General features: G+C 45.8%; 1 protein-coding gene across 5 annotated transcripts in view; it reads left to right on the forward strand.

The window, feature by feature from the left end:
• The window catches only part of GFRA1 (GDNF family receptor alpha 1), a 207,309-nt gene that overhangs the window by 79,412 nt on the left and 103,244 nt on the right, over nucleotides 1-24,653 (forward strand). Inside the window, exon 1 of one of the 5 annotated variants that reach the window (XM_060286211.1) lies at nucleotides 15,120-15,144. The exons of the other annotated variants lie outside the window; for them this stretch is intronic. Coding sequence (XP_060142194.1) covers nucleotides 15,135-15,144 — 10 coding nt within the window. The 5' untranslated portion in view covers nucleotides 15,120-15,134. Of the gene's footprint in view, nucleotides 1-15,119; nucleotides 15,145-24,653 lie in introns of those variants that run through there. 5 annotated transcript variants of the gene reach the window in all.

Consider the following 24,653-nt stretch of genomic DNA (forward strand, 5'->3'; position numbering starts at 1 on the left):
CTAAAATGATGAGTGCTATAAATGGAGAATTGGATAACTTTTATATATCTCTAGTTCATAGAAAATTCTGTCTTTGACTTAGAAAAAAAGCATTGTACTGGATAAAATTGGAACTGTAAGCTGTAATAGAAAATGAAACTCAAAGCGTTGAATAAAATTGGGGAAGTCAGTGGTTTTCAACCTACTTTCCTTATTTCTCTTGCCTAAGAGATGTTTCACTCAAGAAGTATCAATGAATGGCTGTATGAATGAATTTCAGAACCTGCGTCACAGAACCTGTGAGTCAGTGAAGAGGCAGAACCAAGTCTCTGACTGCAGGTGGATTCATTAACTGGTCCAGGAAGTGTGCTTAGGTGCATTGCAAATGCCCAATGGCTCGCCCACCTATCTTTTTCTTGTAACTGTGGTAATATATGCCTAACATAAAATTTACCATTTTAACCATTTTTGTGTGTACAGTTCAGGGGCATTCAATATATTCACATTGTTGTGCAGCCGTCACCACTGTCCACCTCTACCACTTTTTCATCTTCCTAAACTGAAACTCTGTACCCCTCATACAATAACTCCTCATTCCCCCCTACCCCAGCCCCTGAGAGCCAGCATTCTACTTTCTGTCTCCATGAATTTGACAATTCTATGTACCTCGTACACGTGGAATCACACCGTATTTGTCATTTTTGTGCCTGGCTTATTTCACTGTTGCCTACCTTTTTGGATCCTTGTTTATCATAGGCAGGAGCCTTTGTAGCAGGGATGCTGGTATTTGTTCTTCTGGACCTCAGCTCCCGTGGGCGTCTCTTCATATGTCTGGACCCCTCAGTCTGCAGATTTTGGCTTAAATGATGTTGCCTCAAAAGCCTCCCCCACCCCAACCATCCTGTTGTAAGAGGTTCCCTTTCCCCTTCTTGGTCCCCATGTTCTGCTTGTTGCCCTGATTTTTCCAGTCTGCTTGTAATTATATATAGGTTTATGGTTTCCTTCTCATTGGCTGACTGGTCCACCAGCTTATAAGATCTGAGAGGGCTGGGACGTCTACCATCTAGATATCTATCTGGAGCGTAACCCAGTGCTTACTTATCACATGGTAAGTGCTCAGTAAACACTTGTAATGTGGTCAGAGGGTGAAGGAAGGCATCTCTGTCTCTAGCCTTGGCTGTGAACCCTTATGATGTCGTACGTGTGGCTGTGTTTTGAGTGCCTCAGAGATAAACGCTAACTCAATGCTGCCATTCTCCTTAGAGTCTGCACAGCCTTCACGTAGAGTTTATAGGACAAATGCTGAGATTTCAAATTGCCCCCTCTCCTAGCCCGACAAGGTTGTGGACTGCTTTGCTCTAGCCCCTCCACGGGTGTGTGCTCACAGAAGGTAAACATATTTTAGTACCAACCTAAATAAAACACAAAAGCTAAAACTGCTACAGGAAAGTCAATCCCTGTGTTCTTGTGCCCGATAAAACGCCTCTGGAGGAGCTCTTTCATTGGATTCTTCAAGCCACTGACTCCTAGGTTATTATGTTAATTGACTTTATTAATATTGGAAATAAGATAGCAGTTTTCAGGCCTGGGGAATTAGAATATAACTCCTTGAAGAAGGCTGAAGTCTTGGAGGGGCCTCACTGAACACCTAGTCCGGCTCACTCATTGTATGGATGAGAAAATCGCAGGCAGGTGACATCAGGGGACTCCCTGAGTTCTCCAGAAATGCTGGCCAGGCAAACACTGGACCAGGGTTCTGGCCTCATGACCCCAAATGGGCATTTTTGAATGAAAAAAATAATGTGCAAATACAAAATATTCACAGAATATTTATATTCAGGAAGAGTTAAGTCTTTTTCTAGAATACTTAGTGCTTTTTTTAAACTAATATAAGTATTGCCCTCATTGTTTTTTATACCCTTGCTGCCTTGAAACCTCATCTTCCATTGAAATGCAATGCTTTGATCATTTAAATAGCAGTTATCTGAATGCACCTTCTCACGTTAAAGCTCCCAGGAACATTACTGGTTCTTGAGAAAAGAACAGAGATGTGACCCTGTATGAACAGGTCATCTCTAGTTTTTGGGTTAATAGCTTGAAGGGGCATTAGATTGAGCCTGGCTGGTGAGCAGAAGAAGCACTTGAAGTTTGCTTATAGCTCACAGGGGCTTGAGACATGAACTGCTGTTAAAATTGTTCTGTTTCGGGCTTCCCTGGTGGCGCAGTGGTTGGGAGTACGCCTGCCGATGCAGTGGACGCGGGTTCGTGCCCCGGTCCAGGAGGATCCCACATGCCGCGGAGCGGCTGGGCCCGTGAGCCATGGCCGCTGAGCCTGCACGTCCGGAGCCTGTGCTCCGCAGCGGGAGAGGACATAACAGTGAGAGGCTCGTATACCACAAAAAAAAAAAAAAAAAATTGTTCTGTTTCTTTGAGGGGGAAGACATACTCCTTATAAATACCATACTTTCATTTACTGGGAAAATCTGATTTCTTTTATGTTCTGTTCACCCGAAATGCAAATTGGAGTTTACTTGCGATTAATTAAGCAGATGATACATGGCGCTTAAAATGAACATTCAGCATTTTCTCCTGTCTGTATACAGAGTACAGAGTTAATTGGATGGGAAACGATATGGCATTTAAGTGTGGATTTTTTTTTTAAAGAGCCTTTCCCCTTTGACTTATATAGATAAAGAATCTGGCCTTTCAGCGTGATGTAGTGTCACCGACTCATGTGTAAACCAATCAGCTGTGCCACGTGCCCTCATTTTGTAAGTGCCCCGCTCATTTGGCTGTTGGCAAGACCTTGCTTAGTGGTGCATCAGTAATTAGGAACCGCCACCACCTCTGTGTGAAGTAACGTGGCTTTCTTCTCTTGTCACTTAGCTCCTCGGGGGGTTGTGGAGAGTCACATTTCATCACTGGTAAAATGCAAGCCGATTTGGAAAATGACAAGGTGGTCCCGGACTGTTTTAACTGCATTTGAACCCTCAGCAGTGTCTCTCTTTCCTGGGGACTGTCACCGGGACAGGAGTGCCTGCTGCCACTCCAGTTAGCGCCAGCGGTTTTCATGCCTGTGGTGTCATTTTGGGGTCCTGTGTCGAGGGCGTGGTCAAACCCCAGAATAGCTGCTGCTGGCTGACCCAGTGTTCTAAGGCCCTGAGAAATTCCCCCATGGTACTTCCTCCACCACCACCCCCTCCACTGCCAAAAAAAAAAAAAAAAAGAATAAAGTAAAATAAATTTCAAAGGCTCAAAACTGCAGCTTTCCTGGAGGTACACAGAGACCATGCCTGGATATCAGCTAAGGCAATGCAGTCCTGTAAGACACTGTGAAAGGCACAATAATAGTTACAATAATAATGGTGCCCAGCCTTTACTGTCCTGCTAGCGTTCAGCAGACTCTGAGATGAGAATGCGTGTGCAAATGATTCCTTCAGGAAGAGCTCCCTGAGGAAATTAGGAAGGGAGCAGGGGAGGCAGGACAGAGAAGTAGAAGAAGCCAATGAAGATTCAGATGAAGGCCTCTTGGGGGCATGTGGGCTTCCGGTGAAATGGGTGTCCCACCAAGGGTGCTCTCCACATTGGTCCTGGCTCCAGGGCCAAGAAGCTCCCAGTTCAACGGCCAGGGCTCTGGTTAAACAGCCGAGACCCTGGGGTAACTGATGTGGCCAGTTTTCCCTGAGCCTCCTGTTTTGAGAACTCAAGCCAGCCTCACACCAGGGCAGGGAGGATGCACTGATAGGGCCTCATGTCTCTGCTGTGACCTCTGAGGCGACATTTCAATTAGTCCTGGGGCAGCCAGCCAGGGAGCCCAGCTGCAGTGCCACCTCCCCTTGGAGATCAGGGCCTGTGAGAGAGGCAGCCTTCTCTGGTGGCCAAAAGCAACCCCTGGCCTGTTGGGAGATTGATTTGGCGTTGTATCCAGGAGCTGCGGGTCCCTGCCAAGCCCAGTAAGGGAACACATTGCTCCTCTGGGGAATGCTGTCTTTCATTGTCAGCTTGGTGAGTGAGGGCATTTCTGAAAACTGGTGAAGCTGATGGATGCTGGCAAATGGGCCTAGAGAGAAGGCTGCCATCCAGACAGAAGGCTGCCATCCAAGCTGTGTGGACCTCTCTGCTAACAGCCTGCAAGGAGGTCCCACGATTTTCTGGGGCTCCCCAAGCCATCTGGGGGCTTTGGTGGGCAGCTCTTCGTATGCCTGGAAATTCCACAAACTGGGTAATAGAAGGTCAGGAAATCTGCCCCCCCCCCCCCCGCCGGGCCTATCTTTACAGCATAAGGAGAATCAAAGGGTCTGTTAACAGTGTGCATTTCATGAGTAGTTGGGCTTAGGCAAAAGCAAGTGACTTTCTTAGAAGGCTTCCAGGTGTGGTGGGCACCACACCTTGTGGAAATGATCCATGCAACCTCAGGAAACACTTTTAGCAGCCGGTGCCCTGGAATGCTCCCAAGCACTGGCCCAGGCAGTAACCTTTACTCCAATAAATTTCCCAAGGGAGGCAGTGGTATGATGTGAAGAACATTCATCTGGTGATCTGGAGATCTGTCCCAGGTCCTGATAGTGAAACTGGAGCATGTCCCTGGGGGTGCTGAGATGGAGGAAACACTCTCCCAGCCTTCAGGGATCTCGAGCAGAAATTGGACTGATAGGTGGGCAGTGATGCTCAGATCAGTGGCCCTGGTGGGTCACCAAACACAGAGGAGCTTGGCACCAAAATGCCCAGTCAAGCAATATCAGCTGTTGTTGCCCTGTCTGAGTAAGAGACCCCAGTGAACATAGAGAAAGAATAGATGAATGAGCAAAGGAAGAGAGGGGGACAAGGTGAAAGAAGATGGAGGACCAAAAACTAGATATCTCCTCCCAGCCTGCAGGAGCCCTGGGCCTTTCCCAAAGAGGAGAGGGGTGGGAGGAGGAAAAGCCCGGTCATGCTTTTCTCTACCTGCTCCTCATGCCTTTATCAGTTGATGGCATATGAGCACCTTGTCCTACATCCACTGGGCTCAGCCCACTTGGTGTGAAAGTGGGGTGAAGTAGCCTGACTTCAGACCCAACAGTGTTCACATCCAGCCTCTTGATCTTGAGCAACTTAACGTCTCTGAGCCTGAGCTCCTCCATTGAATGGGTATAATAAAGGGCAGCTCATGGGCTATTGAGACACTTCCATAACATAATACATTTAAAGTCCTTAGTGGACATTGACACATGACACGCACTGCAAGCAGTGAGTATGAGCTATTAGAATTAGGTTGGATCAATTGATGTGCTCCTTGAATGGGGGGTAACCTCCCAGTGTGAGCTGCTGTTCTCGCCCACCAGGCTTTATCTCACCTAAGGGGATCAATCAGCATTGAACCCCAGTCCCAGTGAGCAAAGCCTCTTCCTCATCTTTCTGGAATGTACTGATGAGATGATATTGAAATGGTGAAAGAAAAGGAAATTGATCAACAAATGCCATGCTTGTTCTTTCAGAGGAAAAGAATACATTTTTCCCTTCACTACTAAAGACTTGGAAAGAGTCAAGAAGTAAAGAAAAATGAAGAGGGCGAAATGTTTGGGAAAGCCCTTGGGTGACCTGGATTCCAACAGATAAATTGCCCGGTGTTGGGTCATCACAAACTACTGGGCTACTTTAGGCTGGAAGCATGGGGAAGCAGGATCTCAAGATTCCTGTGAAGTGTCTTCCTGGCGGGTTCACCCCTTGGTGAGACTTGAAGGTGGAGGTCATTACTCGAGTGACTGCAGCCTTCAGACCTAGACTTGGCTTGCTTGCTGCGGCCCTCCAAGCCTGGGCCTGGGGAAGCTCTCACAGCTGGCAAAGTGAGAGCAATGAGTCCTTTGCATTTCTTTACTTCTGTGGTGCTTGGGAACAGGATGAGTAGGATTCCTAGTGCTCCCAGAAGTTGGACATGAGGTAATTGGTAGTTTGTTGGCTCCCGAGTCACTGAGCTCCTTCTGGGTCATCTCCAATTCAGGAGGTGGGGAACAGCTTGATCTGTTTTGGAACCGGCCTTAGCATCTAGGGTGTTCGTGAATGTAGTATAGTAACTGCTACTGGCCACAGAATCAAGAGCTTTCCAGATCTGCTTCCTCGGCAACTTTCTGAGGTTCTTGTTTAGTGAAGCTTTGACTTTTGGGGGTTTGAGGCAGGGGAGTGAGTACAGACAGAGCAATGTTCAGTCCAGACTCTGCCACTTAAAACACGTTTACCTTTTAACTAAATATTTAAGACATGTTTTCTTTCTATGGTTCTTAAATAAAATACAGAGCCAGCAAGAGAGTTATTGTGTTATTATTAATATCATCATTCGGTCAGTCATCCTCCATGATTTATGGAAGACACTTGTCATTGCATTGTCAAAGGGGCAGCCCCTCTCTTTGGTTTATCTAGGTTTCTCCCCTTTACTTCCCATCTCTGCCCTGCTGTCTGCTCCTGACCCCCACTCACGTGTGTTTAGTCTGTGTTCTTGAGTATGTGTGTGTTCTTGAGTATGTGTGTGTTCTTGAATATATGTGTATCCTTGAAAAAGATATTTTTATGTGCCCTTTTTTTTTTTAATACAAATGATATTGCACTTCAGAGCTTGCTCAGTTTCTTATATCTCCACACAAAACTTTTAAAGATCAACCCATGTTTTTGGAGGTAGAGCTAGTTCATAACTTCTGCTGCAGAAGTTAGAATAAATAAATTCTTAGGAGTTTATGAAAAAGTGTGCTATTATGGCCATTTTACAGATAACGAAACTAAGACTTCTAGCACAAGGACATATATGAAGGCATACGGCAGAGCTAGGCCTTACTCCTACTCCCGGCCGGTGCCCTTTCCACCACTGGGCCAGTGACCTCAGTTTTTTCAAGCCCCTTGGTGAGTTGAGCCTGTAAAAGCTTTTGGCCTTGGTCATCTCGATGGTTACATCCTTATCAAGCCCTGGCGCAGAGGCTGGGCACCCAGGCCTTTGGCCTCTCTCCCAGCCCTATTCTCTTATTCTCAAAATGGCTGTGCTCACAGACCATTCCTACCCATGTTTTCTGCTCTTAGCTACTCAACAAGAGAGCAGTGCCTCCCCCATACTAGTACAAAGGTAGTATCCCGAGCATGTGATGATTCTTGTGGGCATAAGAATAATAGTGTCTTTGTTCCTAGATTCTCACAAATGGAGTCCAATGGGCTTATTTCAGTTCATTATTATCATCCACCTCAAGAGCTTCATCAAAATCGACTCTCTACCAGGAAACACATTATTTATGGATGACAGTAGTTGCATGTGATGATTTAGAAGCAGGGAAAAGATTGGGCTTCTGAACCCAAGGCCTTTCCCTGTTAAAATTGTGGATCCATAAAAGGCTTATAAACACTGTTCAGAAATGGAATAAAGATCTTGGAAAAGGGATGCTTTCTCAAAAGAGACTGCAGATACAAATTATAGAAGGGTCTAGAAAGAATATTATTTGGAGGGGGTGGTGGTGGGGCTATGGAAGCCCAGAAGGGATGGAGCTTTTCAATTGGAACAAAAAGAGAAGCTTCAACTCCAGAATTCAAAACCAAAACAGAGCACTTAGAACCCTTAAAAGAAGACAGAAGGAGCAGTAAAACAGGTAAAAAGAGGCCAGTGGTTGTCCATTGTTGGGTATAGAAGCTAGAAAGTAAGGATGAGGGACAGGCAGACCTCAGAGATACTGCAGGTTGGGTTCCAGACCCCTGCAATAAAGTGAGTCACACAAATTTTTTGGTTTCCCAGTGCATGTAAAGGTTATGTTTACTCTGTACTGCAGTCTGTTAGGTGTGCAATAGCATTATGTCTAAAAATATGTACATACCTTAATTAAAATACTTTATTGCTAAAAACCATCATCTGACTATCATGTGAACCTTCACTGAGTCTTAGTGGTAACATCAAAGATCACTGATCACAGATCCACCATAACAAATATAGTAATAATGAAAAGGTGTGAAATATGGCGAGAATTACCAAAATGTGACACAGAGACAAAGTGAGCATTGGAAAAATGACACCAATAGACACAGGTTGCCACAAACCTTGAAATTTGTAAAAAATGCAGTATCTGTGAAGCACAATAAAGTGAAGTGCAATCAAACGAGGTCTGCCTGTAATTAGTTCTGTTGGGAGAAAAAGTTAAGAAGGTGACAAAATTTGTAGTGACTGAATATTGAATGAAAGTTGATACATAACTTTAATTATATCTTTCTGTCATTTGTTACTCTATTATTACCACCCTTATTATTTAGTAACTGAATAATGAGAGAGTTGATATTGATGAAGACCTTTACGCCAAAATATTTATCACGGCACCCTACTTTCTTGGAATATGTGTCAGGGAGCATAGATTCACAAAAGAAAATTTCCTATTTGTGAGGACAGTATAAGTGTTTGGCTTTATTTATGTTCTCACATGCTACACAAATAGGTTTTCTGTCCAGTGCTGGAATTTATGCTACAGATTCTTATTACAATATTGTAAATTGAGCTATGTATGAATTTTCCTTTGGAAATACCATTATTTTTCCTGAATGTTCACCTCAGCCAGGCACTTTAAAACCTATGAGTCAGAAAGGTGTTGTCTGATTTAATTATGTATTTGTTTGGGAAGAAATATTTGCTGACTGTCATGGATAGGAATAACGATTATTGGGGAATCTCATTCATTTGGCAAATTGCAGATTACCAGAGTTACAGGAGTCACAGCACAGGAAACAACCTTTGCAAGGTCGGCTTGGTGGGTGACCTAGAGTCTGTGTTTCATTTCTAGGGGACAGTGCACAGGGCCATTCTCTCTGGGCCAGCGACCCCTGGAACTCTAGAATCTGCGCCCTGCTCTTCTGTTGCCACGGAACATGCATCTCTCTAGAGCGTCTGCTCACTTGCAAACCCTAGTGGCTCTCCAGAGCCTTCAGGACTGGGATTAGTTGTCTCCAGCTGCCATGTACAGGCAGCCTTTGCTCCGTGGGGAGCACAGGACACATCCTGCCTTCTTTCCCATGACTCTCTCCATGCTCCCAACTCTCCAGCCTAGTCAGTTTACTCAGGGTCCCTCAGTGCTTTCCCGACTCCTTCCGACCCCTCTACTGCATGGAGTGGCCTGTTCCCAGCCCTCTCTTTCTGTCTAAATCCTGCTTATTATTCCAGACCCACGCCATGCCTCTCCATCTCAGACCATTCTCTCAGACCACTGGCCCCAAAGGGTTGGCTGTGTCTACTGTCTCCAGGGTCCAGCTCTGGTGTCTCCATGAGTAAAGGCAATGTATTGTGATGGTGAAGAGTGTGGGTTCAAATCCCTGCTCTACCATTTACCAGCCATGTGACCACCAGATAGTCACATAGCCTCCATGCCTCAGTTTTCTCATTGGTAAGACGGTGATGACAGTAGTTACCTCATAAGGTTTTGCTGAAGAGTTAATTAGTTACCATTTATAAAGTGCTTATATCAGCGCCTGACATATTACCGTAGGCGTAATGTGTTAAATTAAGTCCCGAGAGTATGGCTGTTTGATACTGAGGGCCTGGCTGATTAGGCTGGGGTTGCATTTGGTCTTCTCATCCTGACTGTAAGCTTCTTGGGGGCCAGCCAACCCCATGCTTCTGAGTAATTCCCTCTGCATCTATCACTGTCCTGTGCACATCGGCATGGTTAAGCGGGGGAGTAGACGGGAGCAGGGCCCTGGCTGGGGAGAGCCCTGACTCCTGCAAACAGGGGTGCTTCACCTACATACAGACTGCTCCGGTGCACACGGAAGCTTCAAAGGATGGACCCAAGATTCCTTTCAGTGACCCCGAGAGGATGACTCCATCAAGGGAAGGGCCCGGCTTCCCTGGTGGCGCAGTGGTTGAGAGTCCGCCTGCCGATGCAGGGGACACGGGTTCGTGCCCCGGTCCGGGAAGATCCCACATGCCACGGAGTGGCTGGGCCCGTGAGCCATGGCCGCTGAGCCTGCGCGTCCGGAGCCTGTGCTCCACAACGGGAGAGGCCACAACAGTGAGAGGCCCGCGTACCGCAAAAAAAAAAAAAAAAAAAAAGGGAAGGGCCCTAGAAGAGCACAGGAGAGAAAGCCCTCAGTCTGCGGAAAGCACAGGGTGATGCTGTTCTATTTGCGCACCTCTCTTCCTTCTGGGACGTTCTTTCTTTGGTCCCACTCAGGGCGCCCTTGGTTTGAGTGTATTTACTGACTTGAGCAAAGACACGTACCATGGGGGACGCCCATCAGATCAGAGGTGGGAATTAATCCCTGCCTTCTTCTGGGCGTCCACTGCCCACCATTTCTACCTCTTCTAGAACTTGGTACAGTTACTCATCGGATATGAATCTGTCTCCTCCACCCAATTTTGAAACCTTGGATTGCTTCCCCAAACAAGTGAATTAGATTCGTGAAGTGTTGAAGTCGTTGAGTACACTCTGGCTTGGTAACCCATAGAATAGTGTAAATCTGCCCGTTCTTAAGAAGCCTGACATATGGGTAAATGACAATTAAATAATAATAAATCAAGAAGTAGTTAATTAACAATATATTCTGTAAGAGTCTTGGGGGAGAGAAAGCCCCCCCCAGCCCACCCCACACACACCTTGTGGGCTGGAGTGTTCCAGGGAAGGGCTCCTGGCACAGCAAACGTCCCTGTGTTTATACTTCAGCTTTATCTGAAAACTTCACGATTTACCAGTTGGGAAGAAGCCAAGGCCAGACAAGATCTGTATGCAGTTCCACCTCAGTTACACTGCAGGCAGAACTGTCCCTGCTTCTGAAAGTGTGCATTTTATAAGTCTAATGTGCCTACTTATAAAGACGTACCAAAGTACAGATTTTGAAAATGCAATCGTGGCAGTAGTTGGACCCTGTTGTTAGCGGATATGGCAGAACGGGCTCAGACTGGGGTCTCTAGGGCCTCCTGCCTCTGGCTGCCATGATCCTGGGCTCCTTGGTGGATGCTGTTTCGTGGTAGCTCAGCAGTTGGGACATTTGGCTTTGTCCTCGATGCTCCCAGATGTACAGGTGTATGTACTTATTTGTCAGGAGGAAGAAATAGCAGGGGCTGGGTAGAGGTGTTTAGTATTTATAGTGACAGCACTCAGATATTCAGCGAGCAATTTTATTGTTTGCTGTCCATGTGATTCATTTTCCAGCCTAAATCCTCCTCTCCTTGATGGTACCTCACGTTCCTATGGAGACCGGGAGTGGATGCTTGGTGCCGTCTGCCACCCTGGTTTCAGTTACCCACCTGGATTCCGACACCTGCCAACACCTGCCAATCCTTATTTCTGATGCTTTTCCCTTGGCCTCCTCGGCCTCATTGTTGCCCCCAAGCCCAGGCCTGCCGTCTTCCTGTTTCCTGTCACAGATGGCAGCACCTCCTCTGCCCTGAGCCTGGACTCAGCCTGTGTACCTCCTCCCCCCGCCCCCCCCCCCCACAACTCCACTCATCTCACGGCTGCTCGTTAGAAGCCGGGATTCCACCTTCTGGGTCAATCTCAAGTCCTTCCCCTCTTTCCCATTCCCGTGTCTCCTCTCCTAGCCCAGGCCCTAGGTGTTTTCCCTGCACCATCGCACAAGCCTCTTGATGGGCCACGGTCTCTCTGTCCTCCACACTGTCACTACGGTCACCGCCATCACACATAGATATGTCCCTGTAATTGTCTAATTCAAGAAACCTGGGTGACTCCTTGTTGCGGGAGGAGGAAACTTACATCTCTTATAAGCCTTTGATGTTCTTCACAGTCAGTCCTCCATTTTCCTTTCCACCTCATTTTCTCTAGCATCCTCTATTTTCTATGACTTTTACCATTTCCCAGACAAGCCAGATTTGGTACAGCCTCCGTTTTTTCGATCATGCTGTCTTTTCGCCTCTGTCTACCTTGTTTCCCTCATGAATGACAGCTCAACCTTCAAGCCCGGGCTCAAAAGTCTCTTCTCTGTGAAGCTCTGCACCCAGACCACACCTCCACATCACCTGCCGCACTGCCTGGCAGTCTCCTGCTTGGCTGTTGGTGCGTTAGTGGCAGGTAACTTCTTGAGGGATGACACTGAATCTTTTTTTTTAACATCTTTATTGGAGTATAATTGCTTTACAATGGTGTGTTAGCTTCTGCTGTATAACAAAATGAATCAGCTATACAAATACATATATCCCCATATCTCCTCCCTGTTACGTCTCCCTCCCACCCTCCCTATCCCACCCCTCTAGGTGGTCACAGAGCACCGAGCTGATCTCCCTGTGCTATGTGGCTGCTTCCCACTAGCTACTTATTTTCCATTTGGTAGTGTATATATGTCCATGCCACTCTCTCACTTCATCCCAGCTTACCCTTCCCCCTCCCCGTGTCCTAAAGTCCATTCTCTATGTCTGCATCTTTATTCCTATCCTGCCGCTAGGTTCTTCAGAACCATTTTCTTTTTTTTTTTTTTTGATTCCATATATATCTGTTAGTGTACGGTATTTGTTTTTCTCTTTCTGACTTACTTCACTCTGTAGGACAGACTCTAGGTCCATCCATCTCACTACAGATAACTCAATTTCATTTCTTTTTACAGTTGAGTAATATTCCATTGCATATATGTGCCACATCTTCTTTACCCATTCATCTGTTGATGGACACTTACATTGCTTCCATGTCCTGGCTATTGTAAATAGTGCTGCAATGAACATTGTGGTACATGATTCTTTTTTAAAAATTTATTTATTTATTTTTGGCTGTGTCGGGTCTTCGTTTCTGTGCGAGGGCTTTCTCCAGTTGCGGCGAGCGGGGGCCACTCTTCATCGCGGTGCGTGGGCCTCTCACTGTCACGGCCTCTCCCGTTGTGGAGCACAGGCTCCAGACGCGCAGGCTCAGTAGTTGTGGCTCACGGGCTTAGTTGCTCTGCGGCATGTGGGATCTTCCCAGACCAGGGCTCGAACCCGTGTCCCCTGCATTGGCAGGCAGATTCTTAACCACTGCACCACCAGGGAAGCCCCATGACTCTTTATGAATTACGGTTTTCTCAGGGTATATGCCCAGTAGTGGGATAGCTGGGTCGTATGGTAGTTCTATTTTTAGTTTTTTAAGGAACCTCCATACTGTTCTCCATAGTGGCTGTATCAATTTACATTCCCACCAACAGTGCAAGAGGGTTCCCTTTTCTCCACACCCTCGCCAGCATTTATTGTTTCTAGATTTTTTGATGATGGCCATTCTGACTGGTATGAGGTGATACCTCATTGTAGTTTTGATTTGCATTTCTCTAATGATTAGTGATGTTGAGCATTCTTTCATGTGTTTGTTGGCAGTCTGTATGTCTTCTTTGGAGAAATGTCTGTTTAGGTCTTCTGCCCATTTTTTAATTGGATTGTTTGTTCTTTTGATATTGAGCTCCATAAGCTGTTTGTATACTTTGGAGATTAATCCTTTGTGTGTTGTTTCATTTGCAAATATTTTCTCCCATTCTGAGGGTTGTCTTTTCGTCTTGTTTATGTTTTCCTTTGCTGTGCAAAAGTTTTGAAGTTTCATTAGGTCCCATTTGTTATTTTTGTTTTTATTTCCATTTCTCTAGGAGGTGGCTGACACTGAATCTTATCTTTGTATCTCCAGTGTCCAGTCCATTGTAGCCTTGATTTTATTGCTGCAGGGATGGTTAGAAAGATGGAAGGAGGGATGGCTGCTAGATGGAAGGAAGGAAGGAAGGAAGGAAGGAGGGAGGGAAGACAGGAAGGAAGGAAGAAAAGAAGGAAAGAGGGGGAAAGATGGAAGAAAGCAATGAATTCCATTTAGAATCCTATTCTCCGTGCAGGCCTTCTGTCCCATCTCCCTGATGCCTAAGGATGTCATGTACTTTTGTTTCCTGCTCCATATAAAACCAGGAGCACTGGCACATAGCAGGCTTTTAGTATGTATTTACCGACTGACATGTCTGTGGAAAATGTGCTTTAAAACTCTTGGGCTGTAAAAAAACAAACAAACAAAAAAAAACAGGCAACTGGTTGGTATTTTTTCTGCTTATAAATTAAATATTTTGTTTGTCATATTTTTTAAAAATAGTACATTTGCCGGGTTATTTGTGGTGGAAACTGTCTGCCTGCATCAGACATTAGTAGCCCCTATATTTTTTAAAGCATCCACTTAGGACAAAGCTAAAGGAAGGGCATTTGGTAACCAGCAGGAAACTCCATCTCCCATGCGGGCCTGCTTTTTTTTTTCTTTCTTGCGGTACACGGGCCTCTCACTGTTGTGGCCTCTCCCGTTGCAGAGCATAGGCTCCGGACGCGCAGGCTCAGCGGCCATGGCTCACGGGCCCAGCCGCTCCGCAGCATGTGGGATCTTCCCAGACCAGGGCACGAACCCGTGTCCCCTGCATCGGCAGGCGGGCTCTCAACCACTGCGCCACCAGGGAAGCCCTGGGCCTGCTTTTTTGACTTGATGCTTAGGCCCTGCAAAGTTGAAACGGCCAGGTCCCTTTGGAAAATAAGGCAATGAACTTAATAAAAAGAGAAAAATCAAGAAAATATCCATTTCCTTCTGAATGTGAACAGCAATGCAACTGAATTCTTTCCTTTTATTACTGTATTGATGTTTACGTTTTGTACCTAGGATAGAATGGAGCAGCCCTATGGTGAGGCATGTGGGGTAAGCGGTTCCCCGTGGTAGGACAATGGCGAAACATAGGGACCCTGAGGATTGGCGAAGTCTGGGCGGTTACCTTTACTGATTTTTCTGAAGTTCCTAATTTAGCTCACAAAGTAAAGCTAAGCAAGGAAATTCTAAGATGAGGTTCCCGGCCAAGAATTGTAATGAGCATAAAATCAACCAGCATTCATCTGGCCCTTTAATGATCTATGCATGGTAATCTAACGCTGCATTTTTTTCCTTCTCCGTCCTTGGCGGAAGGCAGCCTGCTGGGCTCCCGCTTGCTCAGGCTTTTCTGATAAATGTCAAGCCTATCTTTTGGAGCTGGCATGTAGTTAGACAGCTAAGAAGTCACACGTTTCCTCCAAGTCACCCTTTCTCCCAAGGATGAGGCTCCATGTTGAGGATAAAACCCAGTGCACATTCTGCACTCGGCACAGAACAAATGCTATTAACCTGGAGGAAAGCTGACATTTCTGCAGGCTGCCGCAGTGCTGGTATTTTATTTGCTTCCCTTGGGGCCTGGCGGTATCCTGCCTCTTCGCTGTGATGTGCTCAGGTGAAGCTTGAATGCTGTGTGCAGGTTTTCTAACAGGTTGTGGAAGAACGAGATTTCATTTTAGAGTCCTAGGACAGAGGGAGCGAGGTGCACCTGCCACCTGAGATTGATTAGGACGGTACATTTGCAGGCAGGACCCGCAGTTGGGGCTTTCTCATCAGTTATGGGAAGTGGTTGTGCAGATCTTTTGGAAAAGAATACAATAAATCCATACCTCTCTCAGAGCCATTTACATATTATATTTTGCTTTCAACATCGAGAGAGAAAAATCATGTTTTAAAGCTTATTAAAATGTTACCCTTATAGATAGTTTTAAAAGATAATTTATATTAGCACTGGTGCATAGCCTTTTAAATTGATAATTCAGTACTGTGACTAGAGTTTTCAGTAATCTCTAGTAGTATATTATCTGACCGTTCCACTGAGAGATTAGCACTTACGGACTAAGGAATAAAATTGAAAAATCTAATTCATTTGGTAGTCTGTTCTCAGTTAAGAGAGCCTTCTTAAATGAAAGTCTATTAGTGTGAGAATTCTGATTTCTAGAATCAAATCTGTTTTAGGTCATTATGGAGTTTTATAAAGAAAGCCTCCTCTGCTCAAGCCTAACAACATGTTGAAGTCTTAAAAGTAGGCAGACTATTGATTTTTAGCAAGAGTTTTACTGCCCCAGACACTGAAGAATGATTCTCATGACTAAAATTTATAGGTTATTAAGGAGAAGAATGCAGGAAAAGACTAGTTGGAAGATTCACAAAATTAGCTCATTTTGTTTTTTAGAATTCACTTAGCGCTCTTTCCTGAGATATAGATATATCTGAGTCTGGAAAGGGCTTCTTGGTTACGTGGTAAATTTATATGGATCAGAAATACACTGGAATCATATTTTAGCCCACAAGGACACAATCACTCTTTGGAGGTTTGCAAAGAAAAAGCAAAGTGACTTTTTAAAGAAGCTTAATTCGAAAAGATCAGGGTTGGCAGATATGGCCACTGGCGGACTTTTTTCACCTGCAAAAATACCTGTTCGGCCCAAACTAAACAGACGCATTACAGAATGCTTTTTCTAGTTTAGGGTGGTATTTAATGCAATGTTTTGTTTTAAAATTATCAAATCCTATGCCTCAGTTTAGAATGGGGGAATCTTACTGAATCTTCTGGGGGTACTAGTCTATCTTGTGCCCTTCAAAGGGAGTGTGTAGTATTGAAAAGGCAGTTCTGTGAAAGCCATAGGTGTACTCTTCGTCGTACATGGGTTGGAATATAAAATGTGCCTTGTACCAGAGGCAGTGTAGTACAGAAGAAATCGTTGCACAGGGAAGGTTTGAAAGGGGCATCTTGTCTCAGCTCCATCACTGAGCCATGGTGACACTGGACACTCTGAACCTCAGTTTCTTTATCTGTAAGATGGGAGCCATGACACGCATCATGCCTCCATCAGATACATCCTCAGAACTGTAATCCAGCCTCTCCTATAAAGGAATCAAAGACAGCATGGCTCAGCAATCAGCAAAAGCACCAGCCCCTTAGCACCCACCCCAGGAACTGAGGCGTGCTTGGTACCCAGGGCTGTGTGGGTGAGGATGAGACCGAGTCATCTATATGGAAGTGCTTTTCAAAGTGTATTGATGTAAGAAACTGAGCATGTAACAACTTCCAGTTTTAAAAGAGGAATGTATCCAATACCAGACACAGAATATATTCCACAAATAGGTATATATATATATTAGTGTTAGTGAATGAATTTATATATCAAAATTGATATTGGCTCCTTCAAAGTAGACCCCTGAAAGGTGCAGCTCTCAGTCCACTGAGGATGTTTTCATATCAGTATTTTGTCCTTACAGTCCTGGATGTCGGCAGCAGCTAACCAAGGGGCTCTTGGCTTCTGAGTATGCCTTTTCTTAATACTGTCTTCTCACAGCTGCTAGAGATGTCCTCCTCCAGCACTGAGCTGAGCAAGTGGGTCTGTCCTGTGAGCAAGGGAGTGGGGGGTTGAAACCCTCAGGTGGTGGCTGCCCAGCCCTGTTGGAATAGGATCCCCGCACCTTGGCCTGAGACACACAGCCCTGTACTTTCTGACTCCGGCCAAGTCTCCAGCCTCCTCATATGCAGTCTTCCCTCCAGGCCAGCTGGAACTACTTGAATATCCCCAAAGTGCCAGTCCCTCTGTGGCCTCCTGCTTTCACACCTGCTCCCCTTTCTTTCTGGCACGCCCTCTCTGAATCTGTTCCCCTTCAAGAAGGGACTCACGTGCCACTTTCCCTTGAAAACCTTTGCATCCTCTCTTCCAGCTAAGTCTGGGCTTCCTCCTGTTTCCCACTGACTTACCTCACCGTGTTGTACTTTCATTTTTAGGATCCGTGTCTAGCTTCCTTACTAGACTCTGAACTTACTGAGAGGAGGATTCCTGGGCCTTTATTTCTCCTCCATACCACCTCAGCAGGAAACGCATCATAGGTTCTCAGTAAATATTTGTTGGGTGGGTGGGTGGGTGGATGGATGGATGGAGGTATGAAAGCTCCCATGTCTTAGCTGGTAACTTCTAGTGTATCAATTGTTAGGAGGGAACGGCCCCACAGAGAGTTAGGGACTGCATATTCTATTAAGTTTGTGAGTCATCCCAGATTCTTTCTGCTCTCGCTCCAGTAAAACACCAAAGGCTTTGTAAAGATGGCAGCGTCTGGCTCAGAAACAGTTGACCTGGTCTCATCTTCCAAGGGGTTCTCAGGGCTGAGGATAGCCGAGGCTAAAGTCCCGAAGTGTAACCTCAGGACAAGGAAGGCATTCAGAGTGGAGCTGCTGGAGATTCAGGGGAAGGGAAGAGGCGAAACCACCAAACCGGGGCATGGAACATTTGCGTTTGGGCTAATCTGAGTGTTTTTTCCCTGGCGCACCTCTCTCTCCTTCTTTCCACACCAACACGTACAGAGTGGCCCTTCCTGAGGACTCTTCTTTCATTGTGAGCAGGAGGGAGTCAGTAGGCAGGGGCCTTCAGAACCCTAGAGGCCGTGGGAGAGGGCATGTGAAACCGATGCACACTTGGTCTGAGCAGCAGGGAAGTTCAAGGGAAGCTACTGCCAAGATGTGCTTGTGGTTCAGCACCTGCCAACAATCAACATCGTTCCAGCTGTGTGTATGCGGCTTCAGGAAGCCTAATAAATCTGGTGATTTAATTACACTGAATGACTCAATCAGAGAAGTTTTTTAATGCTACCAATTATTACTTTAATAAAGAGAGAATAAAGAATTCAAATTTCTTGAATATCTTTGCCAAATCAGTCTAGGCATCCATTTTCAATTTAATAACTAATAGCAGAGGAGATTGAAATAGATGTTATTACAGATTTTTTACAAGGCAAACTATATTTAAGCAGGATCAGAAGGTTAATTAAAATTATAGTTGGGTCTTGTCATTACCCAGCCACTCTTTTTCTTCTGCACAGTTGCTCCGAGTTTAGCGTCTGTTTGATAAAAATGCTCAAAATGGAATCCTCATTCAAAAGAAAATTATACTCAGTATTATTTCTGAGCCTGATCTTGCGTACCTATGTTGGAAATAAATGCATAATTAACCCTTTTTTGTGATAAATTAACATTCATTTTTCTAGGATTAGTAGGAAATAGCATAATACAGGGCAGGGTTTGCCTGCATCCCAACAGTCTCCTGGGACCTCTAACACTCTTAAAGGATTAGTGAAGCCTGTGATTCATTGTGTGTCTATGTGCATGAAAATAGGAGGCAGTTCCTGACTGTCAAGAGAGAGAGGTTTTCCTAACTGACAGCTTTTACAACTAAGCATAGAAAGATTAGCCTGCAAATATTGTGTGGATGACTTTAGAGCCCTGGCCAGGGTGTGTTAGCAAGAGGAGGTGTCCTGTGAGTATTTAACTTGAAAATGAATTCTTCCAGGACTCTTAGACATCAGGTTAACAGGAGCTATGGAAATCAAGGTCCCTGGAGAACAGATAAGCTTTCGGGAGAAGCTCTTTGTCTGGTGCCTTCTCGTCTAAACTCTTGGGGGTTTTCGTGCTTATCTGAGCCCAGCTTTATTAACTGATAGGTTTAAATTTACATAAAGTGTAGTTTGTTTCATTTGATGTATTACGATCAGGTTGGAAAAAGCAGGGGCCTAGTGGAGAATAGAATCCTGAGCCTCCCTGAGTCTTTACCTCAAACTTCCCAAAGCCTTGAACAACAGGAATAAGTTGTCATCAAATATTTATTGAGCACCCCGGGGGCACTGGGTTGGAGCCTGCATTTTAAATGTTTAAGGACCGGGGTGGGGGAGGAGAGAGTGGGAGAGACTTCTGCTATTGCAGTTGATAACAAAGAGGGTATAGGTTTCCTTTGATTTGGCCCCAAAGCCAGGAGTTTAGCGGGGTGAGTGGAGCAGCATCTGTTGAGTAGTTATGATGTCCAGGTCATATTCCAGGCATTCAGTGTGAATTATGTCAGTTGAGAAGTTGAAAGTAAAGAGTGAGACACGTGTGAGCCATGTAGCCCGGAGAGAGGAGGTTGACCTCCCTCTTCCTTTGCAACGCCACACACCTAGTAGATGCTAAGAAATAGTTAAGGATTCTTCTTGATGTGTCTTCTTTACTTAATAGACTCGACCAGCTTGGTGTCACACTGTGGATAACCTTGGTCGTTTACCTCTTGATCCTAACCTTAAAGTGAGTTCATTGGAGGCCTTTGATTAGTGGGTGGCTGGGATCAGCTTTGGGGGAAGGAGCTTTTTATTTCACTTTTTAAAGTTTAGGGTCCAGGTGAGCCTTTGGAAAGCAAAGAATGAACTATAACAGTCAAGTCGAGGAGAATCTTAATGATCGCAGGGGTGCTGGGTGAGTACGATAGTGGACCTGGAGTTAGTCCTGTGTCCTGAATTTGGAGGCAGGACTCCTTGGTGGCGAGGGAAAACCAGTGCAGGGAATGGGCGCGAGGTGAGTAAAGGAAGGAGGAGAACAGGGAATGGTACCCAGCCCTCGGCCTGTAGCGAGAAACGGCTGCTCATTTCCCAGGGGCAGGACACACTTGACTGTCCCTTCTGGAACCCACCTCTAAATACCACTTAGGGTTTTGTTTTCGAAGGGAAGCTATTGAAGTGCTCAGAAGTACTAAGAGATTGTTTACGTAGCAGAGTCATGGTGGGTTTTATTTTTGAAAGAAATTCTGGTACGCATGTAATCTGCATGCCGGATGTGGATGGCGTCAAGAAACAGTTGGATCAAATAAAAGTAATGATGAATAAAACAGCTCTAGCAGCAGCCGGTACACATGAAAGATTCCGCACCAGCCCCACCGCCTCTGCCTGCCAGACAGTGGAAGGGAGGCTCTGGGGACCTTAGGAAACCCCTTGCCCAGACCCCTCAGGCTTGCCCTGACCACCCTCCGCCCCCCATGGCCGTAGTCACCTGAAGGGGGACTGAGCATTTACTTCCATGGGCCAGCACCCCTGCCCTTCCTTCAAAGGCCTGCTGAGCAGGTGGGACCAGACCAGGACCAAGGGTGACGCAACAGCAGCTAGACATTTGGGGAAGGAAGTAGCTGGTCCACAAGGACGTTGGGCCAGGGCTGCCCAGCGTGGAAACTGGTTACACAGGCTGTGGACACACTTGTGGTTTGACCCTACTGGAAACCTCGGGAGCCAGTTTTCCCCCGCCTTGTTCTCTTTTGAGACCTGGTAACAAACACGGTGGGGTGTCCACCGGCACCCAGGCTCCTCCAGAACTCAGGCCTCGGGAGGACAGGTGTTTTTTGCTTTGTCTGTTTAACTCATTGCCATAGTCCAAGTACCTAGAATAGTTCTTTGGACCTAGTAAGCTCTCAATGAGTAATTGCTGATGGACAATCACACTTGCCTGCCTGACCTGAAAGGCTTTTGACCATGGACTCTTACTAAGAATTAAGAATTTCATGAATCAGAACTGAATTTTGCACTTGATCCAGAGGTTAACTCTCATGGGTATTTTGTAGGAACGGTTATATTGAAATTATGAATATAAAGCCAGCTTCCTCAAAGTGTGGTCTGGTCTCATGGAGTGCTTGACAAAGATGCAGATTCTTGGAATCCCCCCTAGACCCACCACTTCAGCTGCTGTGAGGGTGGAGCGTGGGGAATCTCCGTTTTAAGCCCCAGGTTCTCTGGATTGTCTGCACAGAACTTTGGTCTTCCAGGGATGCCAAATGAGAGTCTAACAAAGAAACTGGAAAGGAAAAAAAACGACTTTGGTCACAACTCATTTTGAAAATGAACTCCTTCAGCACTCAGCAGGGGTTATGTACTAGGCATTGGGCCAAATGCACAGAAATTTCTAGAAGATTGAGGCAGTCTCCACCAGCACCAAGTTTAGGATCTGGCCAGGGAGGGACGATGCGAATAGAGATGACCTTGAGGTAGAGAGTAAGAGGGCTGTGTCAGATAAAGTGTTACAGTTGTTGGGACTTCCCTGCTGGCACAGTGGTTGGGAATCTGCTTGCCAATGTAGGGACATGGGTTCAAACCCTGCTCCGGGAGGATCCCACACGCTGCGGAGCAGTTGGGCCCGTGCACAGCAACGAAGACCCAACACAGCCAAAAATAAATCAATCAATTAAATAAAATATTAAAAAAAACAAGTGTTACAGTTGTTCAAGGGAGAGAAAGACGGAGAGGGGCAAAGGCAAGGCCTCGTGGGGCTGGACCTGTGATAAAAGGTGGGAATCAGACGGGGTGACGGCAGGGAGGACAAAGTTCAAGTTTGAGGAATTTTTTAGCCTAAGTATTGATGTAAGAACGGCTTGCAGAGCAGATGGCAAATTAAGAAGACTTTGAGAGTCTGGTGTCAGGGAAGTCCATAAAGGGAACAGTTGACAGTCTCCTACTTAAAGGTTAAAGAAAATATGTCTGAGAACACGCTGTTGGATTTGAGATTAAAGAGATTGTTGGAATCTTTCAAGGGAGGAAGTTCCATGGCATGTTTTGGCTGAAATCAGAGTTCAAGGAATGGGTGGAACTGGCGGATAAGAAAAGGAGATTAAAGTGTCAACTCCACTCTTCCCTACTCCAGGGTGGGAGCTGGATAGTCAGCAGTAGGATGGCAATTTGAGGAGCTGAGGGGAGGTGTTTTTAGGAGAAGGAGGTCTGAATATGTTTATGCACAGAAAAGGACTTCATGGAGAGAGAGCGATTTATTTAAGATGCAAGCGAGAAGGGAAGTGGTCCCACAAAACAAGGATAGATCTGGGAGCGTTACTGCAGTGGGTTTAAGTAGCATGAGGTCCTGTTCCTGTCTCTGTCTCTCTCATGTGTATATGAGGGTGTGTGTGTGTGTGTGTGTGTGTGTGTGTGTGTGTGTGTGTAAGAGAGAGATAAAGAGATCGATGAGATAGAGACAGATAGACAAACCGAGACCAATGCAGGAACTGGAAACTTCACAGGTGCACAGTGACTTCCAGAATTGTTTCGTGGGCTGGGAGGGTAACAATAATCCCCCAGACTTATCCTGGTTAGAAGTGATTTCAGGGACCAAAGAAAATGCTGTTAGTGGCTGTGGCTGGAGAGTTGATCTGAATTACCACTGAGAGAGCAGAAAGTATAATTTCTTGTGAGTTACAGCCTGGTACTGTGACTAAGAGTTTCTCTCTTGCGATTTCCTCAGTGTTGTAAGGAGAGGAGTGGACCAACCATTTCAGGGATATTTAAAGTAATTTCTTATTCATGATAGGAGACCCATACTCGAGTGATAAAAACAAAATATCGCAGTGCAGAGTCTTTATATGTCTGCTCCTTTGAGCATTCCTAAGATGTTCTTGAGCACTACGAGGTGTTGAAGGCATGCCAAGGTGCTTAAGATAGAACTGCCAGAAAAACTTAGACTAGTTTATTCAAAACTCACCTCAGACTCAGAGATTTGAGGACTAAAAGCTCTGAGAAGCTTGGTGTTTCCAGAGAATAGAGTCTGGAGGACAGTTATAAAATTCAATAACCCATTATTAAGAACTGTCTGTCCCTTGCAAGGTACAATGAGAAAACACAATATTGGAAAACAGTGCTGGTAACATACTTAAAAAGGACAGTAGTTTTTATAAGAAATCTTACAAAAGTTTTGTATAAATGATTTCATGAGTGAGGAGCAAAATGCCTGCAGTCCTTTTAAAAGACCTTTCTGACAGTGGTCATTGGGAAGAAAACGAGGGGTGGTTTTTGGAGGGAGGACAGGTCTGGTCGGGCTTACACTTGCTAAGGGCCACACTGGGTTGCTCCTGTTGGAAAGTGAAGCAAAGATCTTATTTTTTCAAGCGCAAATCGTATTTGACTTTAATCGTATGAATTCTGTCAAGTAGTCCATAGAATAAATTTGCTCACAGTTTAACAGAACACGAGTACATTAAACAGGATTTGGCGTTGAAAGACCCAACACCAAATGGGAATCTGAAAATAAATGCCCACATTCTCCCCAGAAGACCATTCACCCTGAGGCCTTGGGCATTAATTTAACTGAATGAGGAAGCCACTGGGGCAGCTGTCAGGAACTTATTTGATTTGTGAATACACAATGCCTTCATTTTAAATGCTGTTCACTCTGGCCCAAACCCAAGCAGGGCCAAGAGCACAAAAGAGACTAATTGGTGATACAAAACCTACCAAAGAACAAAACAATCTGAGATTTTTTGGGGGGGTCAGCGTTAGATTTTTATTTAAAGGGAAATGCAGAATTGGAGAGGTGCTGTAAATTTTGAAGCCCGGTGAGTGGTACCCAGCCCCAGGTTGTGTCTTGCTGTTCACGGATACGGTGCATTCAGACATCCCGTGATGAGCTGGGGTGTGACAGGCCATCCAGGAGAGTCTGATCTTCGGGCTTTGTCAGTCTGAATTAGCCGGCGTTCTGTTGGTGGCATACAGAACCCGTGTGACAAGAGGGGCCGAGAAGAGCGGCTGTCCTCTGTCGATACCCTCAGGGGATCTAGTGCTGTGCGGACCTCTTCAGGGCTAGGAATGGTGTCAGCTGAAAAAGCACCAGTGGGTTCAGTGGGAGCATCTATGGAACATCCACAGCCAGGACTGTTGACGTTACATAGGGTCCAGGGGCTTTGGACGTCTGCCATCTCCCTGGTGCTGGAGAGACAGATTAAACTTGATGACACAGACCCTTGAAGGTTCACTTGAGTTCCAGTTCCTAAACGAGTAGGGCCACGTGAAGGAGGTCTGCGGCCAGCGTTGGAGGAGGGTGTGTGGTTGTGGCTCACCTAAGTCCCCCTGCCTCCGCGACCCTCACAGTTACCATGTGCCTTCCAGGCTGAAAACAGAAGGTGGGGGACCCAGAACCCCCAAGTGGAGGCCATGTGCTTTGTGTTCTGTGGACCTGCCTCAGGCCATCTGTTACAGGGGGCGGGAGGGAGGGAGGCAACCCAGCCCAGCGGGGAGGGAGGCCTCGTGGGAAAGGCCAAGGCCTGTTCCCAAGGAGCAAATTGTATTTATTCATGAATTCACATGAATTTTAGGATGCTACTGGGTGTTTGCACGTAG

This window comes from Globicephala melas, chromosome 16 (genome assembly GCF_963455315.2).
Source record: "Globicephala melas chromosome 16, mGloMel1.2, whole genome shotgun sequence".
In the NCBI taxonomy this organism is placed as follows: Eukaryota; Metazoa; Chordata; class Mammalia; order Artiodactyla; family Delphinidae; genus Globicephala; species Globicephala melas.